Source organism: Amphiprion ocellaris, chromosome 6, assembly GCF_022539595.1.
Source record: "Amphiprion ocellaris isolate individual 3 ecotype Okinawa chromosome 6, ASM2253959v1, whole genome shotgun sequence".
In the NCBI taxonomy this organism is placed as follows: domain Eukaryota; kingdom Metazoa; phylum Chordata; class Actinopteri; family Pomacentridae; genus Amphiprion; species Amphiprion ocellaris.
The window spans coordinates 223,570-240,687 of NC_072771.1; the positions used below are offsets into that span (position 1 = coordinate 223,570).

General features: G+C 44.4%; 1 protein-coding gene and 2 long non-coding RNA genes across 3 annotated transcripts; 1 reads left to right on the plus strand and 2 right to left on the minus strand.

Moving 5' to 3' along the window:
• Positions 1-1,872: 1,872 nt before the first annotated feature.
• LOC129349074 (uncharacterized) lies at positions 1,873-3,438 on the plus strand. Its single transcript, XR_008601920.1, has 3 exons — positions 1,873-2,759; positions 2,845-2,956; positions 3,040-3,438. It is a non-coding gene; the product is annotated as an uncharacterized LOC129349074 (long non-coding RNA).
• On the minus strand, positions 3,439-5,777 carry LOC129349073 (uncharacterized). The gene is made up of 4 exons (XR_008601919.1): positions 4,247-5,777; positions 4,075-4,133; positions 3,943-4,003; positions 3,439-3,831 (listed from the first exon to the last, which is right to left on the minus strand). It is a non-coding gene; the product is annotated as an uncharacterized LOC129349073 (long non-coding RNA).
• Positions 5,778-5,938: 161 nt separating this feature from the next.
• gpsm1a (G protein signaling modulator 1a) lies at positions 5,939-14,177 on the minus strand. The gene is made up of 4 exons (XM_023295059.3): positions 14,043-14,177; positions 11,330-11,622; positions 8,443-8,661; positions 5,939-6,556 (listed from the first exon to the last, which is right to left on the minus strand). The coding sequence occupies exons 2-4, from the start codon at positions 11,579-11,581 to the stop codon at positions 6,353-6,355; spliced, it is 675 nt and encodes a 224-aa protein (XP_023150827.1). The 5' UTR covers positions 11,582-11,622; positions 14,043-14,177; the 3' UTR covers positions 5,939-6,352.
• Between the last annotated feature and the right edge of the window lie 2,941 nt (positions 14,178-17,118).

Here is a 17,118-nt window from a genome sequence, read left to right on the forward strand (position 1 = left end):
ATCCTGTTCCTCTCAGTTTCCACCTGATCTATCAGAACTCAAGTCCTGAATGCCAAGACCTTAGAAAGTTTTTTCCAATTAAAAATGTATTTAAAAAAATCCCCTCCCTGAATCAGACAAGTACATCAGCATCCTGACATTAACAGCACACATTCAAATTATTTACTTACTGTATCTAAAGCAGGGTTTCCTACGTTCATTCTGCAGCGGCGGCCGCCTCTGCTAAAATCCCAGCGCCGCTCCTTTAAATTACTTTTTTTTTTTTTTTTTTTAAATCGTTGCTAATACACCACTGCTGTATGTCTCCACCTTCACAGCAGAGTTCTGCACTGTGTTGGGTACTCATGAGTACTGAGGTAAACTACAGATAACTGTGTTGCTCTCAGTATCTACTCTTTTTGTGTGTGTGGTGGCGGGGTGGAGTGGAACGGAATGGAGCGGGGAGCCTGCCGCTGCTGCATGAAAAAATCCTAGAGGAAACACTGTAAAGATATTTTAAAATTAAATTAAGACATGAAATTATACAATATAAAATATAATAGATTAAATTATGTTATTGTATATACCATTGAATCAGTACTGCCTGGAGCTCAGAAGACAGTGAGGATGGACTTCAGGAAAGCCCCAGCCTCTTTGCCCCCCACCCCCTGACTGATACCCCCATCACCCTGACTGATACCCCCACCACCCTGACTGATACCCCCACCACCCTGACTGATACCCCACCACCCTGACTGATACCCCCAACACCGTTGTGGATCATTCTACTTCCTGGGCTCCACCATCACCAGGACCTCAGGTGGAGTCGACTATCAGCTCCCTCATCCAGAAGGCTCAGCACAGGATGAACTTCCAGCAGTAGCTTAGGAAACTCAAGCTGCCCTGGCTGGCAGAGTTCTACACCGCCATCATGGAGTCCATCCTCTCCTCTTCATCACCGTGGGGTTGCTGGGGCCACTGCCAGGGACAGACCTGCTGAGAAGGTGATGGGCTGCAGCCTCCTTTCTCTCCAGGACCTGGACGTCTCCAAGACTCGGGGGCCGGATCACAGCTGACCCTTCTCACCCTGGACACCAACTTTTGGGGCCACTTCCCTCAGGCAGGAGGCTATGGTCCATACAGACCAGAACCTCCACCACAAAAACAGTTTCTTCTCCTCTGCTGTGGGACTGATGAATCATTAAATAACCTCCACCTACCATCACTTTATTCTGTTTACCTGCACTTATTCTAGTTGCATCATTCTATTTGCACTATATTGTTCTGGGGAAAATTATAACCATTTTTGCTTGTTCTTTTCTTGTTTTTATTATTTCTTTTTTATAGTAGTATCAAAATTTCATTTTTATGTTCTATCTTTTATGTTCTTTGTTGCACCATTCACCGAAACAAATTCCTACTATGTGTAAACTCACTTACTTGGTAATAAAGATGATTCTGGTTCTGATGTTGCCTGTAATGGTTTTTAAGATCCAGCAGGTGTCAGTATGGAGCAGCGCAGTTCCAGTACAGTTCAGGTAATGTGTCGCTATGCTTCATGAGGCCTCATCTACCATCACTAGAGGTCAGGGAGAACAGAAGCTGTAGATCAGAGAAGATCCAGAGAACAGTCAGAGGATGTAAAGGTGAGATCAACCTGGATGGAGAGGAGTCCAGTGCAACATGGGAATCTACTGGAGGCAGCGCCATCTAGTGGAACTATCTGGTCAGATGGAGTGTTTCAAATACAAGAACCTCAGTTTGTCTGGATTTAAATGAAGAAGGTTCCAGGGGTCCGTTTCACGAAGCAGGTTTAGTGAAAACTCTGAGTTTGTTAACCCTGAAATGAGGGAAACTCAGAGTTTTTCGTTTCACAAAGCGAGGTAACTCAAACCAGAGACAGAGGGGTAACTCTAGCCTGTTTCACAAAGAGAGGTAACTTAAACTCTCGGTCAGTTACCATAGTAACAGACTCTATGACTCTAACCTGGTCGGGACCAGGTTTTTCTCAGTAAACCTCGAGTTTCTCTCAGTCTCCGCCCTCTTTCAGTCACACACGCCATTTCATTTCCTCATTCATTCAGTCAGCTGGCGAGTTTTGGCGAAGTCTAGTTCTGCTGTGTGTCAAAATGACGTCCTTTTATGAACGATCCAGTAGATGAAGGAGCAGCATTACTGCACAGAGAATTAAATATTCGTCGGGAGATTGTTATCAGACCGCGCATAGATGTTTTGGCATTTCCGGACAGTTATCTTTTTGAACGGTACCGTTTCACCTCACAATCCATAACCTACATCCACAACCTAATCCGTCCTTACATATACAGCTTTACCAACCGCAGTCATGCTCTCACATCCCAGCAGATATTGTGTGTTGCGCTGCGGTTCTTTGCAAATGGGAGTTTTTTATATAATGTCGGAGATGCAGAACACCTCAGTAAGACAACTGTATGCAGGACGGTCAGAAAAGTGTGTCTGGCCCTGAAACAACTTTTATCATCTTTGTGGTTTTCCCTGGACATAAACCTGTCAGAGCCATCAAGGAGGAGTTCCACAGGATTGCAGGTGAATGATGTAGAGATCTGTTAAATTAATTTTAAATCATATCCAGTTAATGACATTGTGTTGCAACCTCAGACTGTGATTAGTAAATTTTATTTCTTTTAGGATTTCCCAGTGTGATTGGCTGCATTGATGGCACACACATCCCCATCAAAGCTCCCAAATATAATGAAGCTGATTATGTGAATAGGAAGTCCATTCACAGTATAAATGTGCAGGTAGGTTAGAGGTAGATTGACTACGGTTTCAAAATGTTAAAGACTGCATCATAGTTCAACATCAGTCATTCTCTGCACTGTCAAGATCATATGTGATGCTGCACACATCATTTCCAATGTGGAGGCCAAGTGGTCTGGATCTGTTCATGACTGGAGGTTTTATCATGAGTCTAACCTGAGCAACAGACTGCAGTGTGGTAGGCATCCTAAAGATTTTAACAATATAATTCACTTGTCTCCCTCCTTTAATATACTCCAATGTATCCACTATACATTACAGGAGAGTTTGATGGCCTTCTGCTGGGTGACAGGGGTTACCATGCCAACCCAGGCTGATGACCTCATACCCTGACCCTGAACCAGGCCCCCAACAGAACTTCAACCGGGCTCACTGCAGGATGAGAACCCAGGTGGAGATGACCATAGACCTGCTGAAAGCCTGTTTCCAGTGTCTACATCACCTCAGGGTGACTCCTGAGAGGCCTGTGATATTATTGTGGCATGTGTTGTTCTTCATAATATTACCACTATTAGAGGAGAGCAACACTCTGCCCTACAAACTGAAGACCCAGATGATGACCTCATCCACCTGCCAGCTATCCAGGACGGCAGAGCAGTCAGAGACACCATATGCAATAACCACTTTAGAGTTTAAGTCACCATCATCACCACCACAGCAGTGAAATAAACACATTACATACATTTCATTTGGTCTTCTTTATTTCCTACAAATAAAAGAGCTAGTTTAGTTCATGTTCCAGTAGTTAACATAATTCACCTGTGACCTGCACCCACCTCTAACTTGTGCTCCAGTATTTCAATTTCCAGATCTGCCTTCTTAATCTGGCGGTCCAAGTACTGCATTTCTTTATCTGTTTTTTGTATTTTTCTCAGCAAGTGGATTTTGTATATTTGTTTTACTGGTAACTGGGAATACATAAAGGACCTTAAATTATACAGTTGCACATGAATTCCATGGACTGAACCTCTGGTGTTTACTGAACATCCATCTCACTGTGTCAATCTGTGCAGTGGAAGCTGAGGAAGCATCCTGCTGCTGTCCAGCCATGCTCTGTTAAAAAGGATGAGAATGTGCAATACTTCAGTGTAGGCTAAATGTCACACTCTATATTCCACCAGGATGTTAAGAAATGTGAATGGAAGAGAACTATCAGTAACATACCTCTGTATGCCTTTCTGGATCCCCCTCTGTAAAGGCAGCAGACAGTTTCATCCTCTTCATCCTAGATGAGTGATATGTTTCAGTGGACTTAAACTACCATTTGGCTAAATCTTTGGAGTATTGCCTACTTACAGTTACAAGGTCTGTTGTGGTGTGAAGGGGCTCCACCAGGCAGATAGTACCATCAGAATCTGTTGGGCCAAAAGAAAAAAAGACCCAAAAGAGAAATAAATATTTGTATGAATATGCTTGAAAACATTCCATATATACATATACATGGGCTACACACACACACACACATTACATTTTATAAAAGCACTTGTGTCTTGGGGGGTGGTCTCAGAGGATGAGCTCCCTCCAGGGATTCCCTCAGCCACTGGCCTTCCCAAATTCTGGCTTAGGACCAGCTCCTCTGCCTCCGTTAGAGGTGGTGGTGCTGGGCCACCACCTGTTTTACGGGCATCTGCTTTCTTTCTGTTGGCTGAGTGGAAGTCTGTGTTAGTTTAAATAGGCTTAATTGTTTAACAGAACATGATATGGATGCAGACATTTAGGCTATGTGCGGGGTAAAACCACTGCACAGACAAACAGCCACCTAATATTTAGGCTACTTTACAATGTAAAACATGATCAAAATGAGGTAGCTCCATGAGATTATGCCGACTTCTTACCTGTTTGAACAATGTTTTTATATTTCATCTTCAGCTGCTGCCACGTGCGCTTCACCCCCGCGGGATTGCACCTAAATGAAATAACTTAATAGTCTTCCCCTGTAATATTATTGTGATTTAAACTTACGCATTGACAGGGCAGCAATGTTCTCCCACGCCGTCTCCCTCTCTGTTGCAGCTGCAGGTGCTGCACTTCTTTCTAAAAACGTATTCAAACTCGCTATATAAGCGCATTAAGATTTCCAATTCAAACGGTGTAGTCCTCCGCTTCCCCGTTGCCATGGTGACTCGTCGAATCGGCGCTCCATTGATACTGGCTTTTCAGAGTTGTGGTGCACGCGCTTAACTCCGGGTGAAACTACTCCGAGTTGATTTAACCAACTCAAATCAGCCGTTGTGAAACCGAAAACTCAGAGTTTTCTGTCTCAGAGTAGATCAACTCAGAGTTCAGGGTTAAACTCAGAGTTTGTTGAACCTGCTTCGTGAAATGGACCCCTGGTCATCCACTCCTTTATGTCCTTCAGACATGTTGGAGTTCCACCAACTGATTGGTTCCATCTGGTTTCATAGATAAATAGAACTGGTTCATGCAGGGTTTGGGTTCTTTCAGTTTCCAGCAACACAAAGGTTTTCTTCTTTCAACCTGCTGGATTAGATGAAATAAATAAATGAAGTCACAGCATCTGAACAGAAAAAGTACAAACCAACAAACACCAACCACCAGTCAGAATCCACTACATCATTCAATCCATGTAAGGTTCTACCTGGTGCTAATGTTCCAAGAGAACTCAGTGGGTTTAAACAGACAGAGTGTTTGTTCTGCAGCAGGAGGATAAGGTTCCATCTGGAGTCTGTTGACCTGCTGAGCTGAAGCTAAAGGAAGTAGCAGCATTTCTCTCCATGATGGACGACCAGGAACCCTTTCATTCTTTAATGTTCTCAACGTTTGATGAACCTTTAAACTCATCATTAGATCTGCAGACGCTTGTGTTCTATCTAATGGAACTCTGAGTCATAGTGAGATGTGTGTTGTTGCTTTTATTGATTATTATTGTATAAATGAAATAAATATTGATCTCTAGGCCTCCAGAGTTCTCCTTGTGTTTTGTTCTTGAAGATGTTCCACTTTCATCATGAACTTTAAATCAGGTGGAACATCTTCAAGAACCAAAGCAACAGTCCAGCTGGTTTTAGGTGGTCACGTGACCTGATGATTGAGGAGCTTCAGTCATGTGACCAATTCTGACCAATCCTGAGCCAGTTTACACCTATGTGACGAGGATCTGCAGCCAGTCGATGACAATAAAAGACAGCCATGGTATTAATAAGATCCAGTAGAACTTTATTAATCCTGAAGGAGGTTCTGGTTCCAGAAACATGACAGATATCAGTAGAATATATTAGTAACAATAAAAATAAGAACCCAAACTAGAAAATGAATTAATGATAACATCCACATCTTTCTATACAAACACTGTTCTTCTGCAGAACCCCAGGACTGGACTCTGAGGTTCTATCAGGGACAGCTGAGGACCAGTTCACTCACAATCTGAACCAGGTTTTGGACCTCATGATGTCCCCACACCTGAAGCAGTACCCGGTTCTGGGACCAGGAGGATTCTGGGAACTAAGAACAGGATCCAAACAGAAAAGGTCCATCAGCACCATCTGGTTCTGGTCCTGAGGAGCAGGTCCAGACCCACTAGAAGCAGTCAGACCACCCGGTTCCTGTGGGGACATCAGTGATGGTGTCGGGGGGCAGAACCTGTTGGAGCGTCCTCGTCCTCCGAGTGTCTCAGCAGCATCGAGGCTCTCTGCTCGTCCATCCTCCTGGACTGGACCCTCTGGACCAGACTGAAGAAGTCCTCCTGACCCTCCGGAACTGGACCCAGAACATCCTCAAGATCTGGAAGGGAGCAGCGCTGGTCTTCCATCCTGTCCGACTGAAGACAGACAGACAGACAGACAGACAGACAGACAGACAGACAGACAGACAGACAGACAGACAGACAGACAGACAGACAGACAGACAGACAGACAGGTGTTGTCTCTATTCTCTTGCTGCAGCAAAATTATCCAAAATTACCATGAAAAGACACAAAATCACCTCAAAAAGAGCCAAAATTACCCTGAACGATTCAAATATGCCAGGAAAAACACCCCAAATCACCCCAAGAAGTATCAGAATCACCTCAAAAAGTACCAAAATCACCTCAAAAAGTACAAGAAAGTCCACAAACAGTACCAAAATCACCCCAAAAAGGACCAAAATCACCTCAAAAAGAGCCAAAATTACCCTGAACGATTCAAATATGCCAGGAAAAACACCCAAAATCACCCCCACAAGTATCAAAATCACCTCAAAAAGTACGAAAATCACCACACAAAGTACAAAAAAGTCCACGGAAAGTACCAAAATCACCCCAAAAATGACCAAAATCACCTCAAAAAGTACCAAAATCACCACAAAACAGGTGAAATTGCCACAAAAACTCAAATTCTGCAAAAAAGAACCAACCAATTAGGACTAAAGTTCCTCCGTGACCTCCTCAGAACATATGGTTCTTTATCTCCAGTAACTTTATCAATGATCAGAGTTTTACCTTCATACTGGGAATATTTCCAGAGTTCCAGGTCCTTGAAGTCTATAGAGGAGAACGTCCCAGTTGTTGGTAGGTCTACTCTAGAACTTTCTCCAAGGGACGTTCTTCTTTTCTGCTTCCAGTCTTAAAGTGTAAGTGGGTCCAGATTTATCACTTTATAATGGACTTTTTCAGAAATTCATCAGTCCAGCAGATAGAACGATGACATTTAGGAGGAAAAACACATCTGAGTTTTGATAAAAACTGACCCCAGATCACCACAGAAAAGGGAAAATTACGACATAAAGGTGTGAAATGACCATAAAAAGATGTCAGCGTCCACAAAAACCTGCAAAATCCCAACAAAAAGATTGAAAACCACCTCCAAGGAATGAGGACAACAAAACACTGAAAGATTTAGTCCAAAAAGACACGGCAGTACCACACAAGCACTGTGGGCACCAGCATTATGGGATGTATCACCATGTGAACAGTAAAGCCAATACATCCCATAATACTGACACTCACAGTTGGCTCTAAAATGAATTGGATCATTTTTAAATTATTTCCAGTGATTGTGGACTCTTGTTGCTTTATTTGTAACTCATTATCACACGGGTTTAGAACATTTTTGTGGAATTTTAGTGAATGTTTGAGTCATTTTCGATCACTTTGACACATTTTTGTTTAATTTCAGAAGGTTTCGGGTGTTTTGGACAGTTTTTTTTAGTTATTTAGGGGACGCTTTTGAGAATTTGCGATGAGTTGGAAGTATTTTGATAAATTTTTTGGCTCCTTGTGGACAAATACAACAGGAACTGGCTCCTATGAACATGTTGGTGGATGGTCTGAAGAGGAATCGGGACCATCTAGAGACTGGATCCACTCTGGGTAAACTTTAATGTTGGTGGGTGGTTGGTGTGAACGTTTAGATATGATGGAAGAAGAAAACATTTGTCTAAAAATAGAAACATTTTCCGAATTTAACAGAAACAGATTAGCTTGGAACAGAAAAATCCTTTTAAAAACAGAAAATGAATTGTAGACATTATTTGTTGTGGTTAATGTGTTTGCCAATTATTATTAATAATTAATATTATTGATTATCTGTAATTCAACAAAACTGGGAATATCTGTAAAGAAACAGCAAATTTTGAAAATTTCCAGCTAAGATGTTTGTGGAAAACATGAGACGGTTGATTTTGTTCAGACTGAAGCTGCTATCTGGAGGTCTGAGGTCTCGGTACCTGGTACTGGATCAGCATGTAGTAGAAGTCCAGGCTGGCCGGATCCAGACCGGCCCGGTCCAGACCGGCCTGGTCCGGGCTGCAGGCCCCACACAGAGCAGATGGTTCTGGGTCCGGCAGCAGGCTGAGACTGGCTCTCTGGTCCTCCAGCCTCTGGCACTGAGACTCCAGGATCAGGTCCAACAAGGCCTCGGGCTCCTCCTGCTGGCTGCTGCACCACTACAGCAACAAGATGGGACAAAAACCATCAAAAAACAACAAGACGGAGACAAAAAACATTGTAAAACAACAAGACAGAGACAAAAGCCATCAAAAAACAACAACACGGAGACAAAAAACATCAAAAAACAACAAGACGGAGACAAAAAAACATCAAAAAACAAAAAGACGGAGACAAAAACCATCAAAAAACAACAAAACGGAGACAAAGACCATAAAAAAAAACAATAAGACAGGGCAAAAACCATCAAAAAACAACAACACGGGACAAAAACCGTTGAAAAACAACAAGACGGAGACAAAAACCATTGAAAAACAACAAGACAGAGACAAAAACAATCAAAAAAAACCAAAATGGGACAAAAACCATCAAAAAACAACAAGATGGAGACAAAAAACATCGAAAAACAACAAGACAGAGACAAAAACCATCAAAAAACAACAAGACGGAGACAAAAAAACCATCAAAAAACAACAAGACGGAGACAAAAACCATCAAAAAACAACAGACACAAAAAACCCATCAAAAAACAAGAGGACGGAGACAAAAAACATCAAAAAACAACAACACGGAGACAAAAACCATCAAAAAACCCCAAAAGACAGGACAAAAACCATCAAAAAACAACAAGACGGAGACAAAAACCATTGAAAAACAACAAGACAGAGACAAAAACAATCAAAAAACAACAAGACGGGACAAAAACCATCAAAAAGCAACACGACAGGACAAAAACCATAAAAAAAAATGAGAGGACAAAAACCATCAAAAGAACAACAAGACGGGACAAAAACCATCAAAAAACAACAAGACAGGACAAAAACCATCAAAAAACAACAAGACGGAGACAATAAAACATCAAAAAACAACAAGACGGAGACAAAAAAACATCAAAAAACAAGGTTCTTGAGGACGTTCCACCTTCATCCAAGGTTCTTCTTCAGTTCTAACTGACTGGGGGGGGGGGGTTTCCAACATTTAGAGTCCCTCCAGCTCACCTGGCTGATGTCCACTAACCACCAGGACTCACCTGTTTCCAGGTGGGACTGCTGTCAAACCAACATCATGGTGGTGGAGCTTCCAGTTTACACAACAAAGAACGTGAATCTGAGAGTCAGGAGAGACTCAGAACATCATCATCCTGCTGGTAGATGAACGGTGGTCCTCAACTCCAATGACTTCCACAGGAAATAACCACTCTACTCAGCACTTCTACCTGTGAGGACCTGAGAGGACATCCCACAAACAGCTCCAGAAGAAGGTCATAGACCTCCAACAGCTGGAGACTCCACCCTGAAGAGTACATACCATGATGTATGACCTTCTGAAGATACACCAGGAGGAGCACCACTCAGACCATCATCTGCAATACTTCAACATACCGAGTATCAGTTTTAGCACCGAAACATCTGGAGCTCCACTGAAGCAAAGTTCAGAGAGAAACTGGTCCAGGATGAAACCCTGGTTTCAGTTCAGGTCACGTCAGAGGCAGTGGAGAGTCAGAAAACACGTCCTGCAGATCAGAACCAACCTCCTCCTGCTGCTGGATCTCTGCCTGACCACCTCCTCCTTCACCTAGAACAAAGCCTCTACAGACAGAAGATCAGCTGGTCCACTGGATCTCCAGGTTCACCCACTATGGAGGAGAACAGAGCTCTGAGATCGTTTAGAGGAACATCTCCAGCCACTGGTTCAGAGATATGGACGACACCTGAGTCGGAATAAAAGCCCCAGAAGTAGAACCTTCACGGAGAACATCAACTCTGTGGACAACATCACCAGGACCACATAAAGGACAACCCACTGCTGTTTGTGGACTTTGCTCTGCATGTTGAGGAGACTGGAAGCCTCAACGTTGAAGTCTACAGGAAACCTCCACACAGACCAGGATCTGCTGTTAGATTCCCACTATCCACTGGAACATCATCTGGGTTCATCAGAACCTCAAAGAACCGGGCTGAGAACGTTCCTTCCAATGCAGAGGGAAAGCAGAAGGAAATCTCTGAGGAACTGTGGCTACCTGGGCCTTCATCAACTCCACAAAAGATCTAGAAAAGACAACAAACAGTGAAGGAAAGAAGAGGAACCATGTTGTTCTACCAAACGTAGCCGGAGTATCTGAAGAACTTCAAACAGAACATCCCTAGGTTCTTCAGACCCAGAACCACTCTGAGACAAAGACTGGTCCATCCCAAGAATAGAACAAGAACCAACTACAGGAGAACCTTGATACAGGAGAACCAACTACAGGAGAACCTTTATATAGGAGAATAAACTACTACTAATAAACTAGGAGTTTGGGTTACCCCTAACCCTGAGAACCTTGGATGAAGGGGAAAAGTCTTCTAAAACCTCCAGTTGGTTTCTCCTGAAGCTCCAATCATCACCAGGACCTGATGATGAGAACCTCCACAGCAGTATGAGGAGACATTAGTTCAGAGGAACCATGGTGGAACATGAAGGTGGAACATGAAGGTGGAACATGAAGGTTCCTGGCCTTAACCTTTATTTTAACAAACCAAAGCACATGGACAGTGAGGGTTAATCTCTGCTGTCTGATGTTTGGGTTCTGTTGGAGCTGATCCGGTTCTAAGAAGGCTGGATCTTTGGACTCCAGTTCCCAGGATTCCCCACAGAGCTGCACATGTCATGGAGGTTTACTGGTACCTTGTTCCTGGAGGTTCTGGTCCTGGAGCTCAGGGCCGACCCGAGGCTCTGACCTCGAGGTCTGGAGGTGCCTTCAGAACCAGAACCCACGAGGCCTCCGAGGGTCCGTGTGGGGGACGCCGGTTCTGGTTCCACGCTGCCGTTCTGCTGAGGAGTAGGAGAACCTTTGGGCGCCGCCCCGCCGATCCTCCCATGGTGAACAGGTGAAGGCAGGGAGGGAGGAGGCACACCTGAGAACTTCCTGTCAGCCATGATGTGGGCGGAGCCAAGGAGGGCGTGGTCATCAGTAGAACCTGGACAAGAACACAAGCTAAAGGACGGTTCCAGGGTTCTATGTTCTCCTCACTGTTCCTTTGTTTATCTCTGGTCAACAGTGACTCATCTACAGCTGAATATTATTAGTACTGTAGTTCTAGTCAGGTTCGAGTCAGGTTCGAGTCAGGTTCTAGTCAGGTTATAGTCAGGTTATTGTCAAGGTTCTAGTCAGGTTCTAGTCAGGTTATTGTCAGGTTATAGCCCAGGTTAATGTCCAGGTTATAGTCAGGTTATAGTCAGGTCATTGTCCAGGTTATAGTCAGGTTATAGTCAGGTTTTTGTCCAGGTTATAGTCAGGTTATAGTCAGGTTATTGTCCAGGTTATAGTCAGGTACCAGTCAGGTTATAGTCAGGTTATAGTCAGGTTATTGTCAAGTTATTGTCAGGTTATAGTCCAGGTTATAGTCAGGTTATTGTCTAGGTTCTAGTCAGGTACCAGTCAGGCTATAGTCAGGTTATAGTCAGGTTATTGTCAGGTTATTGTCAGGTTATAGTCCAGGTTATAGTCAGGTTATAGTCAGGTTATTGTCAGGTTATTGTCAGGTTATAGTCCAGGTTATAGTCAGGTTATTGTCAGGTTATTGTCAGGTTATAGTCCAGGTTCTAGTCAGGTACCAGTCAGTTTATTGTCAGGTTATTGTCAGGTTAGTGTCAGGATATAGTCCAGGTTATAGTCAGGTTATAGTCAGGTTATTGTCAGGTTATAGTCCAGGTTCTAGTCAGGTACCGGTCAGGTTCCAGTCAGGTTATACTCCAGTCAGGTTATAGTCAGGTTATAGTCCAGGTTCTAGTCAGGTACCAGTCAGGTTCTAGTCAGGTTTCAGTCAGGTTATTGTCAGGTTACAGTCCAGGTTATAGTCAGGTACCAGTCAGGTTATTGTCAGGTTATAGTCCAGGTTTTGGTCAGGTTCCAGTCAGGTTCTAGTCCAGGTTCCAATCAGGTTCCACTCAGGTTCCACTCAGGTTCTAGTCCAGGTTCTAGTCAGGTTCTATTCAGGTTTCAGTCTGGTTCTAATCGGGTACCAGTCAGGTTCTAGTCAGGTTCTAGACAGGTTCCAGTCAGGTTCCAGTCAGGTTCTAGTCCAGGTTAGAGTCAGGTTCCAGTCAGGTTCTAGACAGGTTCCAGTCAGGTTCCACTCATGTTCTAGTCCAGGTTCTAGTCAGGTTCTAGTCAGGTTTCAGTCAGGTTCTAATCAGGTACCAGTCAGGTTCTAGTCAGGTTCTAGACAGGTTCCAGTCAGGTTCCAGTCAGGTTCTAGTCCAGGTTAGAGTCAGGTTCCAGTCAGGTTCTAGACAGGTTCCAGTCAGGTTCCACTCATGTTCTAGTCCAGGTTCTAGTCAGGTTCTAGTCAGGTTTTAGTCAGGTTCTAATCAGGTACCAGTCAGGTTCTAGTCAGGTTCTAGACAGGTTCCAGTCAGGTTCCAGTCAGGTTCTAGTCCAGGTTAGAGTCAGGTTCCAGTCAGGTTCTAGACAGGTTCCAGTCAGGTTCCACTCATGTTCTAGTCCAGGTTCTAGTCAGGTTCTAGTCAGGTTTCAGTCAGGTTCTAATCAGGTACCAGTCAGGTTCTAGTCAGGTTCTAGACAGGTTCCATTCAGGTTCCAGTCAGGTTCTAGTCCAGGATCCAGTCAGGTTCCAGTCAGGTTCTAGTCCAGGTTCCAGTCAGGTTCCAGTCAGGTTCCAGTCAGGTTCCACTCAGGTTCCACTCAGGTTCTAGTCCAGGTTCTAGTCAGGCTCTAGTTAGGTTCTAGTCAGGTTCCAGTCAGGTTCCTGACATCTGAGAGGAAACGTTCTTTTACGAAGAGAAAATCTGCAGCATTTCTGGGTTGGTTTCACGACAGAATATCTAATATTTTGGGTTCTGGCAGAAACGGTGAATTTTCTCACAGTTTTCTGCTGATTATTGAATTAAATCAGAAAATAATCTGCATGTTCCTCAGTGATGAAAGGAACTGCCGTCTATGGGGAACCATCTAAAAACCGTTATTGTTCTGAGAGTAGAGAGACACGAACATGAACCAAAGAACCACATCAACAGAATGGTTTAGACCGGGTGAAAGTTGTCCAAGTTAAAGTTAAACTGGATTAAAGTCATCCAGGTTAAAGTTAAACTGGGTTAAAGTGGTCCAGGTTAAAGTTAAACCAAGTTAAACAGAGTTAAACCGGGTTAAAGTGGTCTTGTTGGTCCTCAGCTCCGTCCAGCAGAAGTAGGTCAACAACAAGTGGAGATTCAACACATTTACACATGAATGCTTCAGTGAACATCACTGCAGCGCCACCTTCAGGCTGGCAGGACAACCGCACTGATGCAGGTCCAACTTTAACATGGTAAAACATGTTACAAACACGCTAAAACACACTAAAAACATGCTAATGCAGAAATAAACACAAAGACTCACTTCAGTTGAACTCAAACATATCCTGTTTGTCTCCACATCGCTGAGTTCACAACTTTCTGTCCGACGCTCAAACGGCTGCTCTGGAGCTGATCACCATCCAATGAACACACACACACACACACGCACACACCCACACACACACGCACACACACACACACACACACACACACAATAAAAGAGAGAGAGCACCCACTCCCCACCTTACATCATGGTTTCTATGGAAACCAAAGAGAGGCTTCCAACCCCCCTACAAACACACACACACACACACACACACACACACACACACACACACACACACACACACACACATTCCTGCATTGTTGAAATCCATTCAGCTGTACCCAGAGACCCTCACTAACACACACTAACACACACTAACACACTAACACACACTAGCACACTGTAACATCTTTAGAACAACTAAAGCATTAGTTTAATCTGAACAGAAAACTGATTTTTCCATCCATCCATCATCCATCCATCCATCATCCGTCCATCCATCCATCCATCCATCATCCGTCCATCCATCCATCCATCCATCCATCCATCCATCCATCCGTCATCCATCCATCCATCCATTCATCCATTCATCCATTCATCATCCATCCATCCATCTATCCATCATCCATCATCCATCCATCCATCCATCTATTCATCCATTCATCATCCATCCATCCATCAACCATCCATCCATCCATCCATCCATTCATCCATTCATCATCCATCCATCCATTAATCCTCCATCCATCATCCATCCATCCACCCATCCATCCATCAATCATCCATCCATCCATCCTTCCATCCATCCATCCATCCATCCATCCATCCATCCATCTTCTTCTCTACTCTGAGCTCTCTCCAGATGTCTGAGCTTCTCCCCCTATCTCTAAGGCTGAGCCCAGACACCCTATGGAGGAAGCTCATTTCAGCCGCTTGTATCCACGATCTCATTCTTTGGGTCACTACCCAGAGCTCATGACCGTAGGTGAGGGTTGGAACGTAGATGGATGGTATACTGAGAGCTTCTCCTTGAGGTTCAGCTCCCTCTTCACCACGATGGTTCAGTACAACGCCTTCATTACTGCTGATGCTGCACCAATCCTCCTGTTCATCTCTAGCTCCATTTTCCCATCACTCCTGAACAAGATTCCGAGATACTTGAACTCACTTGGGGAAGCAACTCCCTCCCAACCCAGAGGGAGCAATCCACCGGTTTCCATCAGAGAACTATGGCCTCAGACTTGGAGGTGCTGATCCACATCCCCACTGCTTTATACTCGGCTGCAAATAGAAGGTCTGAGGAACCAACAGAACCACATCATCTGCAAAAAGCAGACATGTGATCCTGAGGTCCCCAAACCGGACACCCTAATCACCATGACTGATCCTTGAGATCCTGTCCATGAAGACCACAAACAGGATAGGAAACAAGGGGCAGCCCTGGAGGAGTCCAACACCTACTGGAAACGAGTCTGACTTTGTGCTGAGTATGTAGACACAGCTCTCACTTTGGTTGTACAGGGACTGAATGGCTCGTATCAAAGAGCCTGGTACCCCATACTCCCTCAGTACCCCCATACTCCCTCAGTACCCCCATACTCCCTCAGTACTCCATACTCCCTCAGTACCCCATCATACTCCCTCAGTACCCCATACTCCCTCAGTACCCCGCACAGAACCCATCGGGGGACACGGTCGTAGACCTTCTCCAGATCCACAAAAACATGTAGACTGGCAGGTCGAACTCCCATGACCCCTTAAGCAGCTCCGCAAGAGTAAAGAGCTGATCTACCGTTCCGCAACCAGGATGGAATCCACATTGCTCCTCCTGAATCTGAGGTTCAACAATCGGTCAGAGCCTCCCTTCCAGCACCCTAGGGTAAACTTTCCCAGGGAGGCTGAGAAGTGTGATACCCCGGTAGTTGGAACTCACTCTCCGTTCCCCTTTATGAAAATGGGAACCACCACCCCAGTCTGCCACTCCACAGGTACCGTACCTGATGACAAATGACATTGTAGAGACGTGTCAGCCAAGACAGTCCAACAATGTCCAGAGCCTTCAGCATCTCAGGGCGGATCTCGTCCACACCTGGTGCCACCGAGGAGCTTCTTAACTACCTCAGCAACCTCTGCCACAGATATGGATGAAGATTCCCCCAAGTCTTCAGGCTCTGCCTCCTCCATGGAGGACGTGTTTACCGGGTTCAGGAGTTCCTCAAAGTGCTCTTTCCACCGCCTGACAATATCCTCAGTATGGGTCTACAGTTCTCCACCCTGACTGTAAGCAACCTGAGCAAAGCATGCTTCCCCTTCCTGAGGCATTGAATGGTTTGCCAGAACTTCCCTGAGGCCAACTGAAAAAACTGCTTTCTAAATTCTTAAAACTTAGAAGCTTTGTAAAGCAAATCAGTACACTAACTAAACCCCACAGTCACCACATGGAACACTGACAACAAAGGACTGTTTAGAAAAGGCATCATATCTGAACTCTATGACACGTTTACATCTGGTTCATCTCAGAGCTCACAGGACTAGAACATCAGCTCCATGAGGAGAAATCCACTTGAGCTGCAACTCAATAAACCCAAGGATTCATGCTAACGGGCTAAAGCTAACAACTCAGACAATAAACCCACGGATTCATGCTAACAGGCTAAAGCTAACAACTAAGACAATAAACCCATGGATTCATGCTAACAGCCTAAAGCTAACAACTCAGACAATAAACTCATGGACTCCTGCTAACGGACTAAAGCTAACATGCGTAGCTCCTGTAAGCTAACCCAGTCCAATAGGAATACCAGATACACACACTAAATACACAGAGTACACACACTAAATATACGGTTAAAAACACAAAGTACACACTAAATACACAGAGTGCACACAAAATACACAGAGTACACACTAAATACAGAGAGTAAACTGCAGTTCTCTGCTCCACCACCAGGTGTCACCATGACGACATGAAGAGCACACACTGACATTGCCATGACAACAGCCGCTGCCACCTGATACTGCTGTCAGTCATACAGAGACCCTCACATCATTAACACACTGCAGAGATGGATAG